Source organism: Aythya fuligula, chromosome 12, assembly GCF_009819795.1.
Source record: "Aythya fuligula isolate bAytFul2 chromosome 12, bAytFul2.pri, whole genome shotgun sequence".
Classification (NCBI taxonomy): Eukaryota; Metazoa; Chordata; class Aves; order Anseriformes; family Anatidae; genus Aythya; species Aythya fuligula.
In genome coordinates, this window is record NC_045570.1 from 19,255,015 (window position 1) to 19,276,387 (window position 21,373).

Below are 21,373 nucleotides of genomic sequence, written 5' to 3' on the forward strand. Positions count from 1 at the left end.
CTCCTGCCCGAGCCGCGGGGGCCCTCTGCAGGCCCGGCTGGCTCAGCTGGGCTCGCCTCGGCTCCTGGTGGACCCGCTGCCTTTCCTCAAGCAGCTCCGGGTTGGGGCTGAGGGAGGGCAGCGAGCTTGTGCAGCCTTGTCCCGGTTCTGTGAGCCCCGCTGCGCCGGGTAGAGGTTTTAACCCAGCTCCTCACACTACCTATAAACCACCCGCACGAGTCCGAGCCCCTTTTTGTGTTATTTTTTTGTGTTCCTCCCCTGAGGAGAGGCAGTTGAACCCACAAAATGGCCCCCTCCCTCACACAAAATGGAAGCAGAGGGGCTGTGGGTGGCCCCAGGGTTCAGCCTTGGGGGGGATGCACTGGATAAAAATAAAAGTAAAATGTGGGATGGAAGTGTTGGGTGGTTGGGGGCTGCACGAGTGTTTTCGTTCTCAGCAGCAGTTGTGGAAAGAGAGTTTGTCATGTTGGTGAGCCGAAAGAAACAGCGGGTGCTGCAAAACGATGCTGGGCAGCTGCTGGTTAGTGATCCCTCGATGATGGAGAAGAAGAACAATTCATATTTTTATGTGGTATTTCACATAGATGCTGAGCCCGGGTAGAATTTCTGGGAAAACACCGACTTTGAACACGTAACCAGCGCATACACTGTAAACATGATTCAAGTTCAAATACATCTTTGAGCTGGAAGTTTCCTTCATCCCACCGTGCTTTACAATTACTTTTGTTATTGTTTCTCACTTGCAGAGGAGTACAATTACATTTTTCACTGAATTCCCACAAAAACCTGAATTGCCTAGAGGCAGGGTGGTTTTCATTACTGTTCAACCCACTGCCTAACCCAAAACCATCATGGATATCCACTGAAAGTACCGCTCAATGCTCACAGGTTAACCGAAACATAAAGTATGTGCCATGGAAATTGCAGTAAAATTCCCGTGCTTTCAACATCTGCCTACACTTGAACCTCACATCTTGGAAACAACCCGAAGCATGAAGGGAGAAGGGAACAGCTGGGAAAATGTTTTGAGGTTGCGGACAACGTACATCTTCACCAGGATTTTGTTTCTCTGGTCATTCTGAAAACATTGTGGTTACAATTAAAGCTGCAGCCTGTCAAATGTTTATACCCAGGAAGTGAACAGAAAGCCACAGAGAGACCAGGTCAAGAGAACGGGGCAGTTTCTCAGCCAACAAGTTAGAAGCGCTCTGCTGAGTTCCCTGGCTCTATGCACAGTCTAGGAAGTCCCCCTGCTGTTTCTTGGGCTTTAACCTCAAAAAGAAACCAGTGTGTGAAAACATGTCCCCTCTTGATGTCTCCAGGAATTTGGTCACTGGATCCCCTTGGGGCCAAATCTTCGAACTCTTTTTTTGGGAGACTTTGAAACAGAAAAGGCTACCTCTTCACCAAACGTGCTCTATAAGCGAGCATGCAGATCCTCAGCTCTGTGAGCTCAAATTCCACTCTCAAAACTTTATTTTCCGTCAGATGCTCAGGGTCATTTGGAGCTAGTCACCACACGGGGAACTACGTGGGGCAGAACAGTCTTGGTGTGAGCTCTCTGATCTCTTGAACTATACTGTCTGGTTTCTCATGGTTTGTGTGGAAACAAAGAGGATGAAAGGACAAACAAAACTTTGCACTGCGCTGTGAAAATGTAAAGCACAATATAAGCATGAACCACGGCGTGACCCTCTCAGGGATAAATATTCCCCAGAGCCACCATGGTGTAAATGTTAAGAGATGTGTCTTCCTCGAAAGGATCTAAAGGACACTTGGCTGTGTAGAGGAGATTAAAGACAGTGAGGTGAGAGTACAGATGCCCCAAGACTTGAAGCTACGTCTCCAGAAGTGACTTAGGTGAGTTCTTTCCCCAAGTTTCCCATCACCCTGAGCAAACCACATTCCCACACGGCATGCACGGATGTACGCCTACACGTTCACACAAACATCCTCACCCAGCTGGAGGGCAGATGTGTGCTCCCAAACATGGCTGAGCCCAGGCGCACACGCACAGGCTGCCAAGCACAGATGTCCACACACTCTGATTTCCGTCTCGGTTTTTGTTTCTGCTTTGTTTGGGGGTTTTGAACTGAGTGCTGATAAGGAACATGGCATAAGCTTGACTCTGCCAGTGTTTGCACATTTCATTCTGTTGCTATGAAGTGTTCTGTGCTGTTATATCTGGCAGCCCACATCCAGTTTTGACCTATACAAAGAACACGTGGGTTTACTTTTTTTTTTTTAATAGTCTGGAATATGCTCATTCAACAGGATGGTAAATCCAGCTGTATCAGCAAAGTAAAGAATAACAGGCATGAAAGCTTCAGAAAAGACTCCAAAGCTTTTTCCCACAAGTCTTCTTTGTGCTCTAATACTTGATTTATTTTTCCCTTGTTAATGCGTTCTGAAGCCAGTAGCAAGGAAGGAATTAACGGCACAGATTAAACAGGAGGACATGCTGACAGCACAGTAACTAAAACAACCAAAAACGCATTGCAATTTTAGGAAGAGCCTGTGTTAAGAGTATCCTGACACTGATCTTATAGAAAGATGAGGGCAAAGATAAGCCCAGTGAACAGAGAGAACCGTGGTGCTGCTTGTACTCCAGGAATGCCAGGATACCCAGGAAAAAGTATTTTTTTTATATATATACACCACAATAGTGTGTGGTAACAGATCAAAAAACAGGTTCTTCAGTCTTCTCCAGGTTTGAGCTGCAAATTTTCTGCTCTGAACATGTAAAATAGGGAGGAAGGGAAAAAAAAAAGAATCACATTAAAAAATGCCTTCACAGATTCTGGTGAAAGCATTTCAAAGCCACACATCTCTAAAAGCAAATACGGCTGAGGGTCAAGGGCATGTGCCTACTCAAGGCCCACCTTGAAGAAAATCCCTGCCATCGGGAAGCCTTGGTTTTATCCTGGCTGTGCTCACAGTCCAGCAGAGGCCCCTCGGCCCCTGCTGATGTGCACATCACCTGGGACTGGATTCAGCCCAAGCAGGCAGCTGCTGCAAGTCCACGACAGGGCTTTGCTCCATTCAGGCTTATTTATAACCAGAAGCTGATAATATCTCATTCAATGGGCTTCCCGTATTTTCTGTTTTGAAATTGGTGCTTTTATGTCTTGGAAACAGAGGAAGCAGAGGAAGGCAGAGCCTTCCCTGGAGGGGCGTACAAAGAGTAGCTTTATTCAGGTACGGATCCCAGGGGATATCAAGCTAAATCCATCAGCAAATTGTCACACTTGAAGCTACAAATTTCCAGTGAATCTGAATAGGCTCTTTCTCTTGCCATTCCAGTGGGACTTCATTGGCTTTCTGTGTATTTGAAAAGAAGCCTGCAGAGAAAGAATTAAAAGGCAAGACAGAGCGGGAGAGTTGTTTAGAAATTCCCATTTTTGTTCATTAATTATGATGCAGTAATCTTGCACATTCTAGATGGGGTACTCAACCACTCTGGTGTTAGAGCACTAATTATTAGCACCAGTGCAGCAATAAAGAAGATTTAAACACCAAAATGAGCATGTAATACCTAAAATTTGGGCTAAAGTTTGGTTTTAGCATCAAAGTGAGTCCCTCCAGACCATATCTGCACACGTGAAGCTTGCCCAGCCTGGCTGTACTTGACTCATTTTTAACGAATGTACTCACAGTGAAAGCACCAGGATGAGAGGCATGGTAGATACTGGACAGTAAGTATTAATATGTATTTCCTGCTGCATTTTTTCACTCTTCAGTGTCACACCATGCTCATTTGTGGGAGATGGCTCTGCATCTCAGGACAAGGTCATTTTGCACAAGCACTGGTTCCAGCCTTGAAGGTGGATGGGACAGAGGAGCAGCAAAACATTCAGCACAGCAAGAAGACTGATCAGCGTTTTAAGAGTGGCCATGTACTGGGAGGATTAAAAACCTCCTGATTTGTGTAAAACAGCTGAAACTGCCTGCAAGGGGGAGGCGTGAATGCTGATTGCCTTGCAGTGCCAAGGGTTCCTGGTCGTGGGGCACGCACCTTTTCCTCTAGTGAGCAGCACCAGACTGCTAAATTATTTCAGCTGTTCACCCTGAGCAGCTGCCATGTGCTAAGTGCCCTCTCGCGCCGTTTCCTGAGCATGGCTTTCACATTTTTCAACCGATAAGCAGCACAATCCAGAAAGTGGTTTCAAAGAAAGGCTTTGCAAATTTAACTTAAACACACGTGGCTGCAAACATATGCATGTCGGCACAGGAGGTCTGGATTTTTGGAGGAGCTAAGGTTTTAATGCTCGTCAAATCAGCCTTTGCAAACTTCCTTGTAGAGAGAATTCCTCTGCACGTGTCACTGCTTTCTTTTGCTTGTCCTTTTTCAAACATCCTATCACACAAATTGCTACAGGGACTGGTCTTTGCCTTCGCTGGTCCATCAGAGCAGCTCTGGTGGTGGTATTTCAAGTGTGAGGGTGTCTGCAGTGTCGCTGAGCCATGGCAGCGTTTACCAGCCCGGCCCTGAAGCTGCTCCTGATTAAAATGCTCCGGCAGCTGCACAGACGGTCTGTGTCCAGCTATTGTCACGTCTTTCTGCGACATTGCACCCCATCAGTCTGCTCAAGTCAGTGTGCCAATTCCCAAGGCAGTGATGAGAAAGCAGAAATCTTAGTCTGCCTCTACGTCTGCCCTGGATCTTCATTAATTAGGCTAGTGAGCCATTAATTAGGCTACCTATGCTTCTTTAGAGATGCTTAATGGTCCCTGTGTAAGGCAGTAGGGTTCGCGGTATCAGGGATGGAGTCTGGCTGTTATCAACTGGAACTCTTTTTCCTCACCTGTCATCAAGGTCGCTTTGCTGTATTCCTGTTTTATTTATGAGCACGTTTACATACAGTTCCACTCATTTATGTACCAAGATGACACAGAGCACTCCTCTTAAATGCCAATGTCCTTGCACAGGTCCTGGCTCACCTCATCCTGGGCTCGGGGTTTTGTAGGAAGATTGGGTCCAGCCGCATAGTTTGGGGCTCAGCCCCATCCGTGGCACCCCAGACACTGAATTCCCACTGCCATTTCTAAAGAGAAGCTTAAATAATGAGGTGAACGAGGTAGAAAAAAGTGAGTAAAAGGAAGCCAGAGAAGGTCTGGGGTGAGAAGTGAGTTCTGGACAGCAATGGTCATGTTGCTCATAGGAGCAAAGTAGCCAAAAACACCATCAAACCTCCAGCCCTTGTGTACACAACCAATTTTTCCCCTCGTTATTCAAGTTCCGAGTCTGATGCAACCCGGAGTGGAATGTAGTAAGCCTTGCAATGGCTTTCCTGTCCCAGCAGATGTCAGCTCCTTTGCAGAGAAGGGCCCCGAGCCGGCTCCCACTGCTCCATGCTGCAAGAATTGCTGAGACGTTGCATCAGCTGCGGCTCTTCCTGGAGCAAACGGGCAGCCCAGCCCTGCAGGGTGCGAGGAGGAAAGCAGCACGACGTGCTCAGGTTCTCAAAGGTTGCTTTTTTGGCGAGGAAATCGCCTTGCAGATTCTCCAGCTTTGGGGTAGCCCCTACCTCTTCTGAAATGCTCGCTGGTGGCAAAGGAAGTGGCTCCAGTGGGGACTTGATGCAATTTTTCCTGCCCCAAGGACAAGCCCGAGCTCATTTGTTTCACCCAGCCGGGTTTGTTGTGCCATGGCACCTGGAGCACCCCAGCAGCTGCTCACACACACAATGCCTCCAGGGATGTCTTGGACACAGAGCATCAGCTAGTGGGTACTTTTTTGGGGGAGAGGAGCATTTTCTTTAACGGAGAAGGAACCACCAGCATCACGAGGCAAACGACAGCCCTGGTAATATGCCGGCTGCCAGGGGCAGAGCAGGATTTAGTGTCTAGCCCAGCTTTTGTTGCAGTCACCATACAATGCTCCCACTCAGGTGCTCCCAGGCCCCATTTTTCCTCCCTCGGTAGGGAAGGGGAGACGTCAGCCCCCCCTCCATCCCCTACCTTGTAGGCAGAGGAGGCTTATTGCATATTAGCTGATAAAGGGTTAGTTTGGATGTGAGACAACCAAGTGCCAGGCCAGAGAGACATGAGGAGACTGTCTGGGGTGCCTGTGAGGTTTCCAAAGACGTTTCTAAGACCTGGTTTGTGCCACAGATGCTTGTAGCCTGCTCCGTGAGCTGGGCTTGTCTCATTTCTCACCTTTCTCCCGTGCCCAACTGCTGCATTTTTGTACAGCTGAGGAGGTCACGGACAGGGAGTGACCCTTAGTGCTTGTTTTTCACCTACCTGGATCCTGATAACAGCCACGTTGATTAAATTAATTCCATTGCTGATTAAATGAATTCTGTTTTGTCTTCACAAAAAGCCACTGCTGGGTGATCAGCTCTTTCCACAACTGCCTGGCAATTGCTTTGCCTGATAGTGCTTGGCAGCAGGGTCAGATTATCTGTTGAGTGGCGTAGCTGTCTCCTTGCTCCGACAGGGCTTTTCCAGCCTGAGCAATGCACGTCGCAGGGCTTTGGTTTCTCCCACTCCAGTTCAGTCTGGTTTTGCTGGCCCCTCCATAAAGATAGCTCCACGCACCCCTTATCACGCCAAACGTTTGCCCTCGGGAATGGATGACCCTGGCGAAATTCCTCGTGGTTTCGCAAAAGAAAAGAAAATATTTATCCGTTCTCCCTGGCTTAGGGAGGTAAGCCTGGGTGTGTTAACCACTCACCCCTGGGCAGAAATGTTCTCCTCAAGGATTAGGCTGCACGGAGAGGGAGCTGCTGGGATGTGCTCGGGGCTTTGCTGTGGTCTCGGTGGTTGTGGTGGGTGCAAGGAGCCCTGCACGGAGCAGGGCACACGAGGCGCACGCTCCATGTGGCTGCAATGACACCGAGCTGCTCCCCTGTGAGCCCCCAAAACACAGGCGCCCCTCTAGGGCCAGTTAGCAATGTAGGGATCATGAAATGTAGATAAAACTCTTCTTTTCTTCGAGCACGGTGCCTCATTTACAAAGCCCACCGTTAGCATGAACCTGTTCTCCTGCAGTGAGCGTCTGGCTGGGTTCAAACCCCAGCAATTAGTGTGATTTAGTTTTTAAAGGATGGCATCACGTCCGCTTCTGAACACGTTTCAGGGTGTTTTTACAGACACGGTATAATGGGTGATGGTTCCATATCTATCTATCTACCACTGACTCATTTTTTCAAAGGAAAGGTTTGATTTTAACCTCAAGCTGCCGTCCTGCTGAAACTCACACCCGTGAGCAGGGTTTCTTTCACCGAATGAGTGCTGCTCTCTCTCGGAAATAACCGTCACTGTTTCCTCACCCACAGTCCCATTGCTCTTACCAGAAAAAAAAAAAAATAATCAAAAAACGACAAAAACCACGGAAGGAGATGAAAAAAACACGTCACGGCAATACCGTAACGTCAGGCTGGTCCCTGCGCTGTCCAAATGGAAAGCACAGGGGTTTTTTTTGGAGACAGCCGCGTGGGCAGCAGCCTGACACCCCGCACACGATCGCTGCTGATGAAGCAAAGGGGAATCGGGTCACGCTGCAAAGCCAATATTTGCTCTGCTATCTGCTGCTTGCTCCCCGGCACTATCTGGCGAGGATCGCAGGCGTAAGCGGGGTTTCTATGGAGGCTGTTGACACTCGGGCCAGCTTCGTGTTTTCCCACAAGATAAAACTGTCACGCTGCAGGGCTGGGGCGAGGAGCAGCTCAGCCGTGCGGGGACGGTCGGCTGCTGCGGGATGCCCGATTAATTACAGATTTATCAGTGGGAATGGGTACAAACCAGGGAAATGCGGAGCAAAGGGATCCAGCAGAGCTCTGAAGCATGGAGCTGCTACAGGGAGATGCTGGCGGCTCTCCCCACGCACGGGCTTGCCTGGTGAGGGGCTCAGCTCCTGCTGGGGTTCCTCATTCCTACCAAATCCCTCACCTTTCCCCGCTGCACCTGGAGGCCAGCGGGGTTTGCACAATCCGGTGGTTAGCTGCTGGGGAGAGGCAACGAGCCGAGCATGGGGATAATCCTCAAACCCCGAGCATCAGTCTGCCTGGCTGGGGTTAACCAGCCTTCAGACTCCTTCTGCCCTTTCATCTGGTTTTCTCGGTTTTCCCCACAGCCATCGCACTCAGGGGTGAGGATGCTGTGGGTCAGTCCTGCCCTCATGATGATGCTCAGAGCAATCGGCCCCAAATCACCAGCACAGTGCTCACCCCACCGCAGGAGCAGGGGAGACCGTGGCACGCAACGGAGGCCGCGCAGCTCCACCAAAGGGCTGGAATTTGGTTAATAAAGGCAAAAAAAAAAACAACTGAAAGCATCCTTCCCCACCTAACCCCTGCGTGAATCAACAGAGCTGGCTCCAGTCTCCAAATTCTCCCAGGATGAAGGATTTACCCCAGCGCCCGGGTGGGGAGCAGGCTACGGCAAGCCTTAAATCATTGGAAATCTTATTGCTGCAGGAGATCCCCTTCTGGAGCCCGTTTCTGTGACACCGTTACAGCTCTGCCCTGCGCAGCCTCTCGGGTAAAAGGCTCCTTTCCTGCAAAATAAATAAAAAAAAGAGCCTCCTGCAGGGATAAGCCAGAGGTTTTGGGGGAAGCATTTCCCCACGACCCCAGCTGGCCACGAAATGGCTCCCGTGGTCTTCTCCTGCTGCAACAGCTCCTGGGGGGGCGTGAGAGCGGTTTTCAGCTTTGCTGTCAGCATTGCGTGCTGTGGTATCGGGCCCACGCAGCCAGGAGAAAATCCCATTGGGGATGTTTGGAAAGCTTTGGGGTTTAGCTCATCTGACCGGGGTACGGGAGCTGCTCTCAGGTTTGGGTTACAAAACCTGGTCAACCTTTGCTCAGCAGCAACAGCACCCGCTGAGAAACTCCACGGGGTACTGGAAAAAAAAAAAAAAAGTCTTATTTTTGCTTAAGTTTTTCATGTTTTAACTTAAAGTATGAATTTTAAACGTGGAAGCTAAAACCAAGATGTGGAGGCTTGCAGACAATTAACCAGGTAATGCCAGGCCTTTGGGCTTTTCTAGAACCTGTGAGAGGTACGTGAAGAAAACAAAGACCAGTCACAAAAGGATTTTTCCATCCCCAGATGTCCGCTCTAAAAATAAAACGTTACCAGTGGTGGCAATTTCCAGTCACACGGCGCCTGATCTGCACCCGCTTTTTGTGCCTTTAAATGGCTTTCCTGCAGGAGCTGGCGTTTTCTTTGGATGCAATTATTTTCTCCACCTGAGGACGAGAAGCCCAATTAGCAGCTGCTCAGCCAGACCTTTCCGCTCCTGCTCCCACCCTGTGGCCCCGCTGCCTCCGGCCAGTGCTGGGTTTTGCAGAATTGCACCAGCAATCTCACATCATGTGAGAGCTTAAACTTCGCCTCGCAGAGAGCCAGCGCCTCTGTGAAAAGCCTTTCAGGCAGCTTGGACCGTCTGGGCTTTTTCCTGATGCAGACACCATGCTGGCATGAGGCTAAATGCTGTTTCGTGGGGGTGAACGCTGCAGACGGACGGATGGACGGATGTCCAACGTGCAAGCAGGACGTGGTGAAACAGCCCCGCGGTGGCAATGCCCGGTGTGCCGGTGATTTGTGGTCCCTGCAGCATCCCGAGGCTTCTCCTTAGCCCACAGCCGAAATGCTCAGCTTGATTTTCACAAGACTCGGCGCAGAAAGGCTCCACGCGTGGTTGCTCTCGTTGCCTACACGCAATCGTCCTGCTGACTTTTGTTTAACGAAAGCCAAGGCCAGCAGCAAACCCCTCTTCAAGCCCTTGCAGGCCCACGAGCTTTGCACGCCCTTGCTCACGTCGAGCTTTGCGTGGCTTCAGTCCCTCCTGGCCGAGCCGGAGCCTCGCCACCCTCCCTCCCCAGCCCCTCCGGACATCGCTGCTTTGTGTTTCAACCCATCCGCTGCCTCTGCAGCACCACCGCCCCGCCAGGCAACGTGCACCAGCACCTCCCCGCACCTCCTTGCACCACAAATCCCCCTCTTCCAGATGCCTGAGATGCCCAGACGTGATTTCTGAGCTCTCCCAAGCCCAAGGGCAGGAGGGGCGAGCTCTCCGTGGCACGCAGCAGTTACAGGAGGTGCGGGGAGCCCTCGGTTCCCCAGACAAGTCGGAGCAGAAATGACCTCCCTGAAACCCGGAGCCAGGCTGACCAAACCAGCCAGAAAACTGTCCGAAGGGGAGAGAATTCATCCGTATTCCCAGCACGTAGCTACACTACGAGGGTTTGCACAGGCACATTGCCACGGCCGTGCAGTGTGTTTATGGCACAGAGCACGCACGAGGCTCTGCGCATTTTATTTTTATTACTCATTTTCGTGATAATGCTGTTGACTGCTCTGGAGGCTACGAGATTCATAACTTGGGGCCGGTACAGACAATACCTCATTTTCAACAGGCTGGAGAGGCATTTGATGATGCCCTCCTCAAAGCTTGAGCTCTGCAAAGGGCCTGGCACGGTGCAGGGACAGAAAACGCGGTGGCAGAGGCGTGTAAGACCTTCTCCTCTTCCACGACCAGCCTGAAAAGTCAGAGGCATCTGCTCTTGCCAGAGCCTGACGTGAAGCCACTTGACAGCCTGCAGGCAGCCAGGACGAGCACATCGCAGCCAGCGGGGCAGCTCTGCGACCCACACGTGTCCCTGGCACCGCTGGCGAGCTGGCCTGGCCCTGCAGGACACGGTGGCAGGCGATGACAGCCCCGCAGAGCAGCCAGGAATGCAGCACAGGGCAGGCTGCAGCCCCAGGGGCTGAGCCGTTTGCACGGGGGCCCCAAAAGGGCAGCAGGACAAAGTCGTTGAATTAGGGGCGAGAGGCTCAGGCAAGAGGAATCGTCTTCTCTGACTTCTCTTGTCTCTCATTCTATGTGAGATTCAAGTCACGGGATGGCTGGATGCGTATTTATCTTCCTCGTTGTGCAGCTTGGATGAAGCCCAGGGGAATTTCCAGCGCTTATTGCCCCACCGAGTGCAGACAGCACGTTTCTTCTGCTCCTGGCAGGCAGGGAGGATCATTTCAAGCTGGGGAAACCGAGGCATGGCTGGGCATGGCCAGAGGGCCCCAAAACCCCACTGCCATCTCCTGTGCCATCCCCAGGGGCTTGCGTGAGGCCAGCAGCTCGCAGGGCAGCAGCCAGGCAGCTCCTCGGGGATGGCAGAAGAGGATGGAGAGGAGAGGATGGGGCAGGTGCCCCAGGGAAATAAGCTGGGATACTCCTGCACAGCTTTTCTTCTTCTATTTGTATGAAGAGGTGTGTCTGGGCCATCTATCCATCCCTTCTCATTCATTATTTTTCTCTATTTTTGAAAAAGAGATCTTACTATGAAAATTCTTACTATGAAAACTGTGAGACATGCAGAAAACTTGCACATTCCAGGAAATATGCAGGGGGAGGAAGCTTTATAGGTCTCTAAAAAAAATCCTCTGCTATATTTCAAGGTCTGGCGGTCAGGGTTGGAGGAATATTTTTGTCTGAGATCTACAAAACCTGCTCTTCAGTAATCCGGCGTCGCTGATCTCTGACACCTCGACCAGGTCTCCAGCAAAATCCGGACAGACCGGCATGTGCTGTGCAGGCCCCCCCAGCTTGTTCCTTCCGAGGAGCCAGCTTTATTTCATGGCTCTTGTGCAACAGGTGAAATAGCAGCAGCTCCTCACAACTCCCTTTTAAAAAAGGGCTTCCAAGCAGAATTCCTGTTGCTTCAGTTTTAAGGGGCTGATTTTGTTGCCCAGTGTATTTTGCTGCAAAAATCCAACCTCGACTCTCCTTTGGTGATTTTTCCTCATACCTGTATCATATTTTTGCTGTATTAGTTTATCTGCCTCCGAGGATCCCTTTGGTAGCTCTCCCCACAGCTCCTTTCATTCCTTTATTTTGCGCCCTTGAAGCAGCTCCCAGTCCGTCACACCCCGCCCTTGAGGCAGCTTCATCCCAAAGCAAACAGATTTGCTGCCTTTCATCTTTCGCACCCCTCTTCAAAAAACAACCCTTTTATTGCTTTTTCTGGGCATGCCGCCCGTCTGCAGAGGCATTTCTACCTGCTGCTCCGAGGGCTCATGCTTCTTTGGTGGCAGACCCCCCAGCTTCTCTCCGGGCCACTCAAACATGCAGCTGATCCTGCTTTGGGGGAGAAAAATGGAAAAAAAAACGTCAGGCCCTCTCTTGCATGTCATTGCTTTCTCCCTCACATCACCAGCAGCAGGACAGAGGGAAGAGGACTGCAGGACTGGAGCTGGGGAGATGCTGCTGGGCACCGCCTGGGCATCACGTTGGATCCACGCGGGGCTCCCCTGCAGCTCATCCTTCCTGGGCAAAGCCCAGCACGGGGCTTTCCCTGCTGCTGGAGGCAAACCAACGTCTGCCATCCGTCCATCCACCCATCCACCCACCCACCCATCCATCCCCCAGGCACACAGAGCTGTCCCCAGAGGCACGGCTGCCGCAGCGGCACCACAGGAGGGGACACCTGGGGGGGAGCCAAGAGCCACCGCATGGCCAAAGCACCACGTCCCCTGCAGCCACCAGCAGCCAGCTTTCAGGGGAAGCTCGTACAAAGCAGGAACTGATCCCATCCCCGGTTTGCCCTTCAGGCTTGGGAACGCGGAGATTTAGTGCTCCCCGAGGCACCGGCTGCACCGGGGCTGTTGCGCTTCCTAACAAACCCTTTTGTCTGAGCTCTTTTTGAACTCTCAGGCGCACATACTTCTGGTCTCGACAACATCCTGTGACACCGAGCGCATGATTAACGTTGCTGTGTGTGACAAAATGCTTTCTGCCTTTGTCTGGGGCCGTCTGCCCCAGCGCTCGCCCCATGCTTGCGCAGCTGCCAGTCCTCGATCGCTGCCGTGGCCGGGGCGTCCTTGCCAGCTCTGTGCTCGGGATGGGTGCTTGGATTCACCCTAGGATGCTCTTCTCTGTGTCTCTGCTCACTGTAGCCCCTATCACAGCTCCTTGCAACAAGCCCAGGCTATCCCTGGATCTTCCACCACGTGTCCAGGAGCGGCGTGCACCTGCCTGCTGGGGCCCTTTGCGGCTTTGAAGGTCTCCGAATCCCAGAGCCTTGCTCCAAAGCACGATGCATTATCTGGCAGCAGCTCCTTGGGCTCACTCCCTACGAAGAAAAGCTCCAGCACGGGAAGTTCTCCAAGCGAGCCTGTAGCAAGCATGAATGCAAATAACTCATTTCATTTCTCCGCTACTGCCTTATCTGTCTGCAGCACGGCACCAGCCCCACTGCGGCTCTGGCAGGCTTCCTGCAGCCTTCGGAGCCCTCCTTGTTCTCATGCTGCTGGTGTCACTGGTGAATGCCACGTTTGACTTGTCTTATCGAGCTTTTACATTTAATTTACCGGAGTTTATTCTGTTTTCCTTCTTTGGCCACAGCCGTCAGTTTTTGAAGGATCTCTTTCAGATGGCGGTGGCGCGCTCTGTTCCGCTGTTTGGCCACGCTGGCTTTTAGAGAGGTTTTCCTTAGATTATTCCAATACCTCCACTAAGAGCTTTAATGCAGAACGTGCCCCTTGTTGCATACAATAGTTTGTGAAGGTGCTCCCGTTTCTGCACCTCTAACTTTCTCCTTTATTACCGATATGTATTTAAAGCCGAATGCTTCCGCACTTAACTGGGCGGGTGCCGTGGAGGCTGTTAGGTTTTGGCACGTAACACCACGCCTTCTCTCGCCAACTGTTGCTTTCTGAAGCAGCCACTATGTGCACTACAAAATCAGCAATCGCCTTGCTTGTCAATTCTCTAATTGTTCTCAAAAAATTGGCTGAATGTAGTGCCTGAAATTCAGCATCAATGAGTGCAACGTGGGCTGGCATCACCGAAGACTCCCCATGCTGCTGGGTTTTCCTGGCAGCCTTTCCAAGCTCCATTTTGGGCCCATTTTTTCCCGGTGGCATCTGCATGTGTGTCAGACGAATAGCGTCAGCACCACCTTCTCCTTCAGGAGGGATCTCTGAGCTCTTCCCTCTGTACCCGATCACCGCAAGCCTTCCCGCAGCCCTCCCACCTGCCCCCATCTGTGCCCGAGCCCCCCATCACCTCCCGTCACCCCAGCCCACGGAGCATCCCTGGCAAACAAGGACATGGGGAAGAGGGAAGCACACCAGAGGATTGCTTTTCCCTTACAAAGCCTGAGATCCTCCTGCTGCTTGGCATTTCTTTTGGCTGCGAGCTTCCAGCAGCAGCCTGAGCAGCATCTCCCCCCTGCAGCCATAGCCCAGGAACTAGGGCATCGCCTTCTCCTCCTCCCACCTCTTGCACAAAGCTCACCCAGCTTCCCAGCCGCCTCCTTTGTGTTATGCAAAAGCAGAAAGGGGCAGCTTGGGCTTCAAACAGGAGGCTGGGGACTGGCAGAGGAAGGGATGCTGTGCTTGGAGAGGAACACTTGGGAACCCAGGGCTCAGGTGCGTGCAGGGAGAGCGGGTGGATGCAGGATGAACAAGGCAACCTCGTGCAAAATCAAAGGTTTGGAGGCAAAAACCAGCAACAAGAGAGTTGTAATTCAGCTTTCTTTGTTTAAAAAAAAACAAACAAACAAACAAACAAAAAATCCCAAAACATAAAACAACCCAAACATTTAACAGATTTGTTAACCACAGACATAAAAGAATCAAGAATACTAGAAAAAAAAAATACATTGCAGGAGACATTTTGTTTTACAAGGCAATTTGATTTAAGTTACTACCGGCTGACCAGCACTCGGTCAGCTGTGGAATAGCTGTGTTAACAGGAACACAAACATTGTAAATAGCATTTACTGTAGAAGTATTAAGACTAAAAGATATTTACCCTTTAAAATAAATAGTGTCATCTACAGCAACATTTAAATTAGTAAAATATTTTTTTAAAGCAACCAAATACAACAAAATTGTAAATCAGATCTACATTTTCTTTCTGTAGGTTAAAATCCTTTTTTTTCTTTTTTTCTGTTAAAAAAAAAAATAGCACACAACAAAAATATGAACTTTAGAAGAAAGGTATCGCTGAAAAGTCGGATTACTCACTAGAAGTGAATTTCACCCTGGCTTTCATTCTGAGGGCTGGTGCAAGGTCCGGGTACCACCTAAAATTGGCCCTGTGCAGGGCTTTAGGTGGGACACGGAGCTTGCTGTGCCCTCTGAGCGAGCCAGGATTTTTCTGTGTGTGTGAAATTCGTCCCAGGCAGGAGACGTGGCAGGGTCACATCCGAGAGCTCGCCGAGCCCCTGCGCCGAGACGAATGTCACCCGACAGGAATCATTTTGGTGCAGATAGAAAGTCTCTTTTAGGCCACTTAAAAATTAATTCAGTGTTTAAAAAAATACTTTCTTTATTCTCATCAACACGTAACAGCTGGAGGAAGCAACACCCCTTCTCACGCAAGGAACGGGCAAAGAAAAAGCAAAGAAAACCCTCTGGACATCGGTTCCTTAGGGGTGACCTCACCTGAGCGACATTTCCCACCTGAACGGTGCTGGGAGCTCCTGGTTCTGCCCAGCCCCACTCGCTCTCGTCCCCCCCAGCTCCACGCAGGGCCCTCGGCTCCCCCCCAGCTGCTGGTTCCAGTTTGGACCGTGTAAACCACAAAACTTGGTGAGTGTGGGCAAAACCAGCACAGGGTGTGACTCCTCAGCTCGTGAAGCGAGCCTCTCGAGCATCTCTTGATGCTGGGGTCCCGTGGGATGCCCTGATGTGGGTAAGGGCGCTGGAGGAGCTGCAGGAGCTGATTCCCATCGCCACTTCATGCCCTGGTTGGCAGCCAAATGCCACCAGCTCCAGCCGTGCCGGCCTTCCCATGGCCAGAGATGCTCATGGGGCTCCGTGGGCTGACACGAGGTTCCCATTTAGGGTTCTGCCGAGGTCACCGCACCGCCAGCAAAACCCAGCATGAGCCCCAGAGGGAACTGGAGCATCACCCCTGGGCTGCCCTTATTCAAGCCGCAGCACGAAGCGTGGCTTCAGCCGCTTCTAAATGCCAAACCCCGCCAGGGGCCAGTGGTTCTGCGCCTTCCCTTTTGATGTCACTGGGAATGGAACAACAAAACCCACCGACGGAAAAGCTGGTGTCCCACAAGAACAGCCAGAGCGCTGTGTAAGGAGAGCTTTTGGCTGTTTTCATCTTAATTTTTATTAAAGCCCGAGAACGCTGTAACCTCGGTGAAAGGCACAGGCACCACCGCAGACCGAGAGGAAAGCTGCAGACATCTCGTCCCGGCACCGCGTGGCGAGGAAGAGCCCTGCCCAAACACTGCTGTCCCTCCGGGCCCCGTGGCACAGCCCAGCACATGGCATGGACCCACAGAGGAGCCCCAATTTATTCCCCTGCCCGAGCCGCCCACAAGGAGAGCATGTGGAGAAGAACAAAGCGGCCTCGCAGGGGCTTCCATCCAGTTGAAGGGTCTTTAATGTTTGTTCAAGCGACAGAGTCCCTTTGAACTTCGCTGTCCACAGAGGGTGCTGTTAAAAACAATAGCGTGTTTACCAGAACACGGTGTCTGGGATGGCAAACGCCGCAAATACTGCAGGAAATTTAAAAAACAACAACAAAAATAAGCTTCCCTGTTTTTATCCGGGAGCGCTTTGCAGGGCTGGGCAGGGCAGGTCCCCTCGCAGCCTGGGGGAAGGTTTCACAGCTGGGTTGGGAAGAGGAACCTGCGCCAAGCCACCGGCTCCCACCCCGCTGTTACCAACCCCTGTGGGATGCTATTCCACAAATACCCCTAACAACGGACTCCCCGGGACTCTAAAATACTCAAAACCAAGCTGCATCGAAGAAGAGTGATAATGGAAAGGGGATTAGCACAACGACCAACTGCGGGCACAGCAATCACTGGCAGAAAAACGTAGCCACGGCCCCACGGCTCCGCTGCCACGAGGGCTACGGCGAGCTGGGGGCCGTGTTTGCAAGAACACTGTCACATGAAATACAGCCACGAGGTACCTCATTTAACTCTAGCTACTGTGGGGGAAGGCAAACGCACGGCCACGGTGGTTGTAGGTGTCCTCTGTGGGGAGGGCTCACCTCCCTTGGCGGGTTGTGCACAGCTTACGACAGGGTGACTGATCACAGGCTCAAGAGAGTACAAGCAAACAGTAAAAACACCAGAAAAAAAATCCACATCCAGTTCTGGGAACGATGAGAAACTTTCCGTGAGAGGTCTCTACTGCTCCCCTCACCCCCAGCGAGGCATCCCAGGCCCATTTGGAGGAAAACGAGCAGCGAGGAGGTCTCCCATTGGGATGGATGCTCTGTTTCCACACCAAAGCCCACTGACCACGGCCAGCAGACGCTCCCGTTCGCTGGCTCGAGTTAAAGCTTTTGCCCTGGACAGCAGATGGTAGCAGCAGTTCCACCCACTGGAGAAATTGCTCTAGTTGGGTTTGCTTTTTGAAATGAAATTCAGTTTTACCCCCTTATTCGTTATCTCCGTAATCTCTAGCATAAAGAACTATAAAGAACCCCCCTCTCTTACAGCCATGCCACCAGGCTCTAGAGGAGGGGAACTATCGGCCTCAAAAATCAGGACTAAAATAATTAGGCTTTGAAAGGTGAACTTTGTCCTGAACCAGGCTGAGATCTGAGCTGTGGCCGACCAAATTCAACATCTGCATGATTCTGTGCTGCTGCCTGGTTCAGATCCTCCCTATACATCTCTTGCCATGGACACGCTGGCGAGGTCACCACGAAACCTATGACATCGATGCCAGAGCCAGCAGGTTAGTAGCACGAAAGGAAGATCTTCAGCAGCAAGTGGAAAACAATCAAAGTTCTTAAAAAGCAAGCAAGCCAGTTAAGGATTTAATTAAGATCAGTTAATAAAAAAATAAATCTCAGTGTGACATCTCCTCTTTAAAACCAGTGTGAAAGGGTCACCAAGAGGATGTTTTTTATTCATGGTCTTCATCACTGATGAAACTCATTAAGAGATATGCCCAAACCAAGCAATCCCCACATGTTTGGGAGACTTGGACCCATTTCTGAGCTCTCTGTGGATTGGACTTGACTGTTAATTTACGTTGGATTGAGGTGCGTTTCCTTTGCATCACAAGTTAACTCTGCTGGTATATATCAGCACAGAGAGCCTCTAAATTCAATCCAGGCCCTGCAGGAAACCAGTCCTGAGACCATTACAGCCCCAAAAATGCAGGCTATGTGGAAGGTGAGAGACTGGTTCTTTAGCCATGAAACAGGTCCAGCATAAGGAGTGATTTCCAATCACTTCCCTGCAAAAACATCTCAGCCTTCAGCTGGAAGAGGATTCCTTGTAAGGAGGGAAAATTGAGCTCAGGTTTTACGGTTCATGACCTTATTTATGCAAACGTCTCTCCACAGGCTCTGAGATGCTCCAATTCATTGCACGTAGGTCCCTGAACAGCCACGCACTGGCCATAACTTTGGGTAGTTCTGCACTGCAGACATACCCAAACCAGCTGCAGTTCTCCATAGCTTAACTCATCTCGAGCATAGCTCTAAATTAATACATTTGTAGTGCAGTCGAGCTGGCTTGGGTATCTCTACACTGTAGTGCCACGGAATAAGCAAAGGTTTTCAGCATGATGATTGTCTCACCTATTCCTGCCTCGAAGCAAAGGTGTGTGCTTGGTGAAGCAATAGCAAAGAGCTGCACGTGGATAGTTGTTGGCATAACTGTGGTCATTGTCACACGCCCTGGAACAGAAGCTGCCACCTGCTAGAACATAAATGCTTTTTTTTTTTTTTTTTTTTTTTTTTTTTGCCAAAGAGCTTCTTAAAAGGACAAAGCATGAGCTAGTACCATTGGTGTCCTTAATGCCTCTTTTCCAAAATGACTCTATGCTAAGAGGAGAATCCAGTAGGAAGCATTAGCTCTTGGAGGATCCCAGCTTCCAAACAGCTTAGTTTACAAAAATAATATATAGAAAAAAAAAATAATTGACCACCTATTTTCTAAAGCACTAGCACAGAGAAGATTTGTAACAGAGACTAGTGCAGCTCACTTGTAGGGACAAGATGCACTGGATTTCCAATTGACTATCACCTCGACTGCAGAGGCATTACGAGCAAACTGTTCAGGAAGCCTCCGGTCCCTGCTTCTTAGAGCAAACAACTTACAGCAGACCAAGATCAAAGATAGGCTCCAGCCTTTTGGGGATATCTGCCCCTTTCTGCCCCCCCCAGAGCCAGTTGGTCCCATCTCCCCTGCAGGCACTGGTAACACGGCGTAACGGAGGGCACGGGGACAGGCAACGCAGGCAGTTCCCAGCAAACAAGCCAGGAGAATCCCACCAGAATTTTATCTTTGACATTGGTTTAGGGGCAAGCGTCGATCACGCTGAGGGCAACGAACAGGGCCACTTGCAGAGCAGAATGGTGCTCATCCCACGCTGGATGACAGCCTACCTACGGAAAACACGGAGTGAGCAAGCTGTCTTGACCTTCTGCTAACTCGTGCAATTCCCTGGGTTTCCTGGGAAGAACTCCACCCTTGGGCCTTGGGCCTGACCCAGTGCTAATCCACAGGGCCCCGGGGTTGTTGTTCTGGTGGAGAGCATCCCAGAGAACTGGCTCAATAGCAGGGAGATAGCTTGGGTCTGAGAGTTAAAAGCCATGGCAAGGAACCCCAAGTGCTCGTTTCAGGAACACAAGGGAAGTCAGGCAAGGCCTCCTCACACCATTTCTCTGACACTAATTCTGCTCTGCCTTGTCTCGCCTAAATCACTGCCGGTGGTACAACCTGGGCAGAGCCCAGAGCATCCAGCAGCAGGCATTTAGGGGTGTGTGTGTGTGTGTGTGTGTGTGTGTGAGCGAGCACCAACATCAGACAAAGTCCTTAAAACAACCTTAGCTTCTCAACCACCCCCCCATGACCAGATAAGGCAGGTGGCTCGGGCTCAGGCCCACCCTGCAGCTGTGTTTCAGCACACAGCCCCTGCCCTGACACAGGCACCTTTGCACAGCTGGTGATGCTCAAACTGGGCTCGAGAGCAGATCCGCCACAGCCTGAGGGATGCACAGCTCGCTGCTAACTTTAGGTTTAAAACCCTAACGAGTTACCCTACACAGAACTGAAGTACAGTCCTCAATATCACACACACACACACACAGAGGCCGACGGGACTCGCTGCTGCCGGACACGCAAGACCCCTTGGAAGCCACCGGCAGGAATTCCTCTTCCTGGTCCACGTTCGTACCAAGAACTTCTCGGGGCTGCTTGTCTGCCGGGCTAAAAGGTGGCAACAGGAAGGCTGGAGGAGGCAAGGCAGGGCAGGTGGCATGGTGTCAGACATGAAGCAGCTCTGCCGGGGTGCTCCAATGCCTGGGTTTTCTTTATGAGGGATCAGAAGTGTTTTCTCCTTGTGTCGTCTTAAAATAATATTGTGCGTTTCCTGGAGCTGAATGTCTCTGCTTTTCCTGCTTATGATTCTTGAGGAACCACTTCCATCAGTTTCTGGCACACGGCAGTTGCGTGGACTGCAGGGGAGAAAGCAAAGTATGGGTCAAAGAGATTGCACACGGAGGGCCCAACACACATCTTGACTCAGTTCTTTATACTTTGCCTCAAAGGGACAGAGCACACACTCTGGTTCTGAGCAGGATGAGTCCAAATACAGTTTAAGAAGTGAAAGCAAATGACCCACAGGCTGCTCTCTACTCATGCCTAGAATTTGAGCATGTAACACTGGGAGCTTTGCGACTGCAGCAAGGATGCTGCACTGCCCTGAGAGGCTCCTGTACTTCTCAACACCAGTTTCTACTTGCACAGTGATATGGTAACTTCATTTGGATGCCAGAACTGCAAACAGTCCGAACTGAGTCAGGCACAATAGCAGGAACGGGCATAGAAAACATGAGCTGACAGTTCTCCTTCCAGTTTTGAAAACCTTGGCCGTATGTGCACAGCTTCTTTAGACTCAAGAACCTGGGAGACGACCAGCCCAGCGTGCTGAGCACAAGGCAGAGCCCCCTGCCTCACACTGCCACGCAGGATACCATGGGCAGAGAGATGGAAAGGGAAGCATTTCACTTCCAAGTGCATACAGGAGAGGTGCTCAACTGGAGAAACTTTATTTTTCCACCCATTAGTTACGGAGGTTGGCATCCAACCACACCTTTGCTTTCTGCTGCTTCATTGTGCATTTGGACACCCCTAAACAGACATGCCATGTAAAACTAACACAATTCTAGATACACGCAAGCAAAAATAAGCTCAGATTAGTCAGAGGTGATCAAATCATCTACAACTTATGTATATACACGTGTTTAAAGTTGACGTGTTCCTAATGGGGCATTTGCAGGATTATCATTCTGTGTCCCCAGAATATTTTCTCCTCAAAAGCTCTTGGTGGTAAAAAATAATTAATATGGTAATTTGTCAACCAGACACTGCAAAAAATGGCTTTTCCAGGAACCGAGCCTAATACTCAGAATAAAAAAAAGAGT

At 50.7% G+C, this 21,373-nt stretch overlaps 1 protein-coding gene across 1 annotated transcript in view; it reads right to left on the bottom strand.

The window, feature by feature from the left end:
- Positions 1-14,592: 14,592 nt before the first annotated feature.
- Positions 14,593-21,373, bottom strand: part of SLC7A5 (solute carrier family 7 member 5) — a 39,705-nt gene continuing 32,924 nt past the window's right edge. The window contains exon 10 of the mRNA XM_032195361.1: positions 14,593-20,404. Within this exon, the coding sequence (XP_032051252.1) occupies positions 20,349-20,404 (56 nt within the window). The 3' untranslated portion in view covers positions 14,593-20,348. The remainder of the gene's footprint in view (positions 20,405-21,373) is intronic.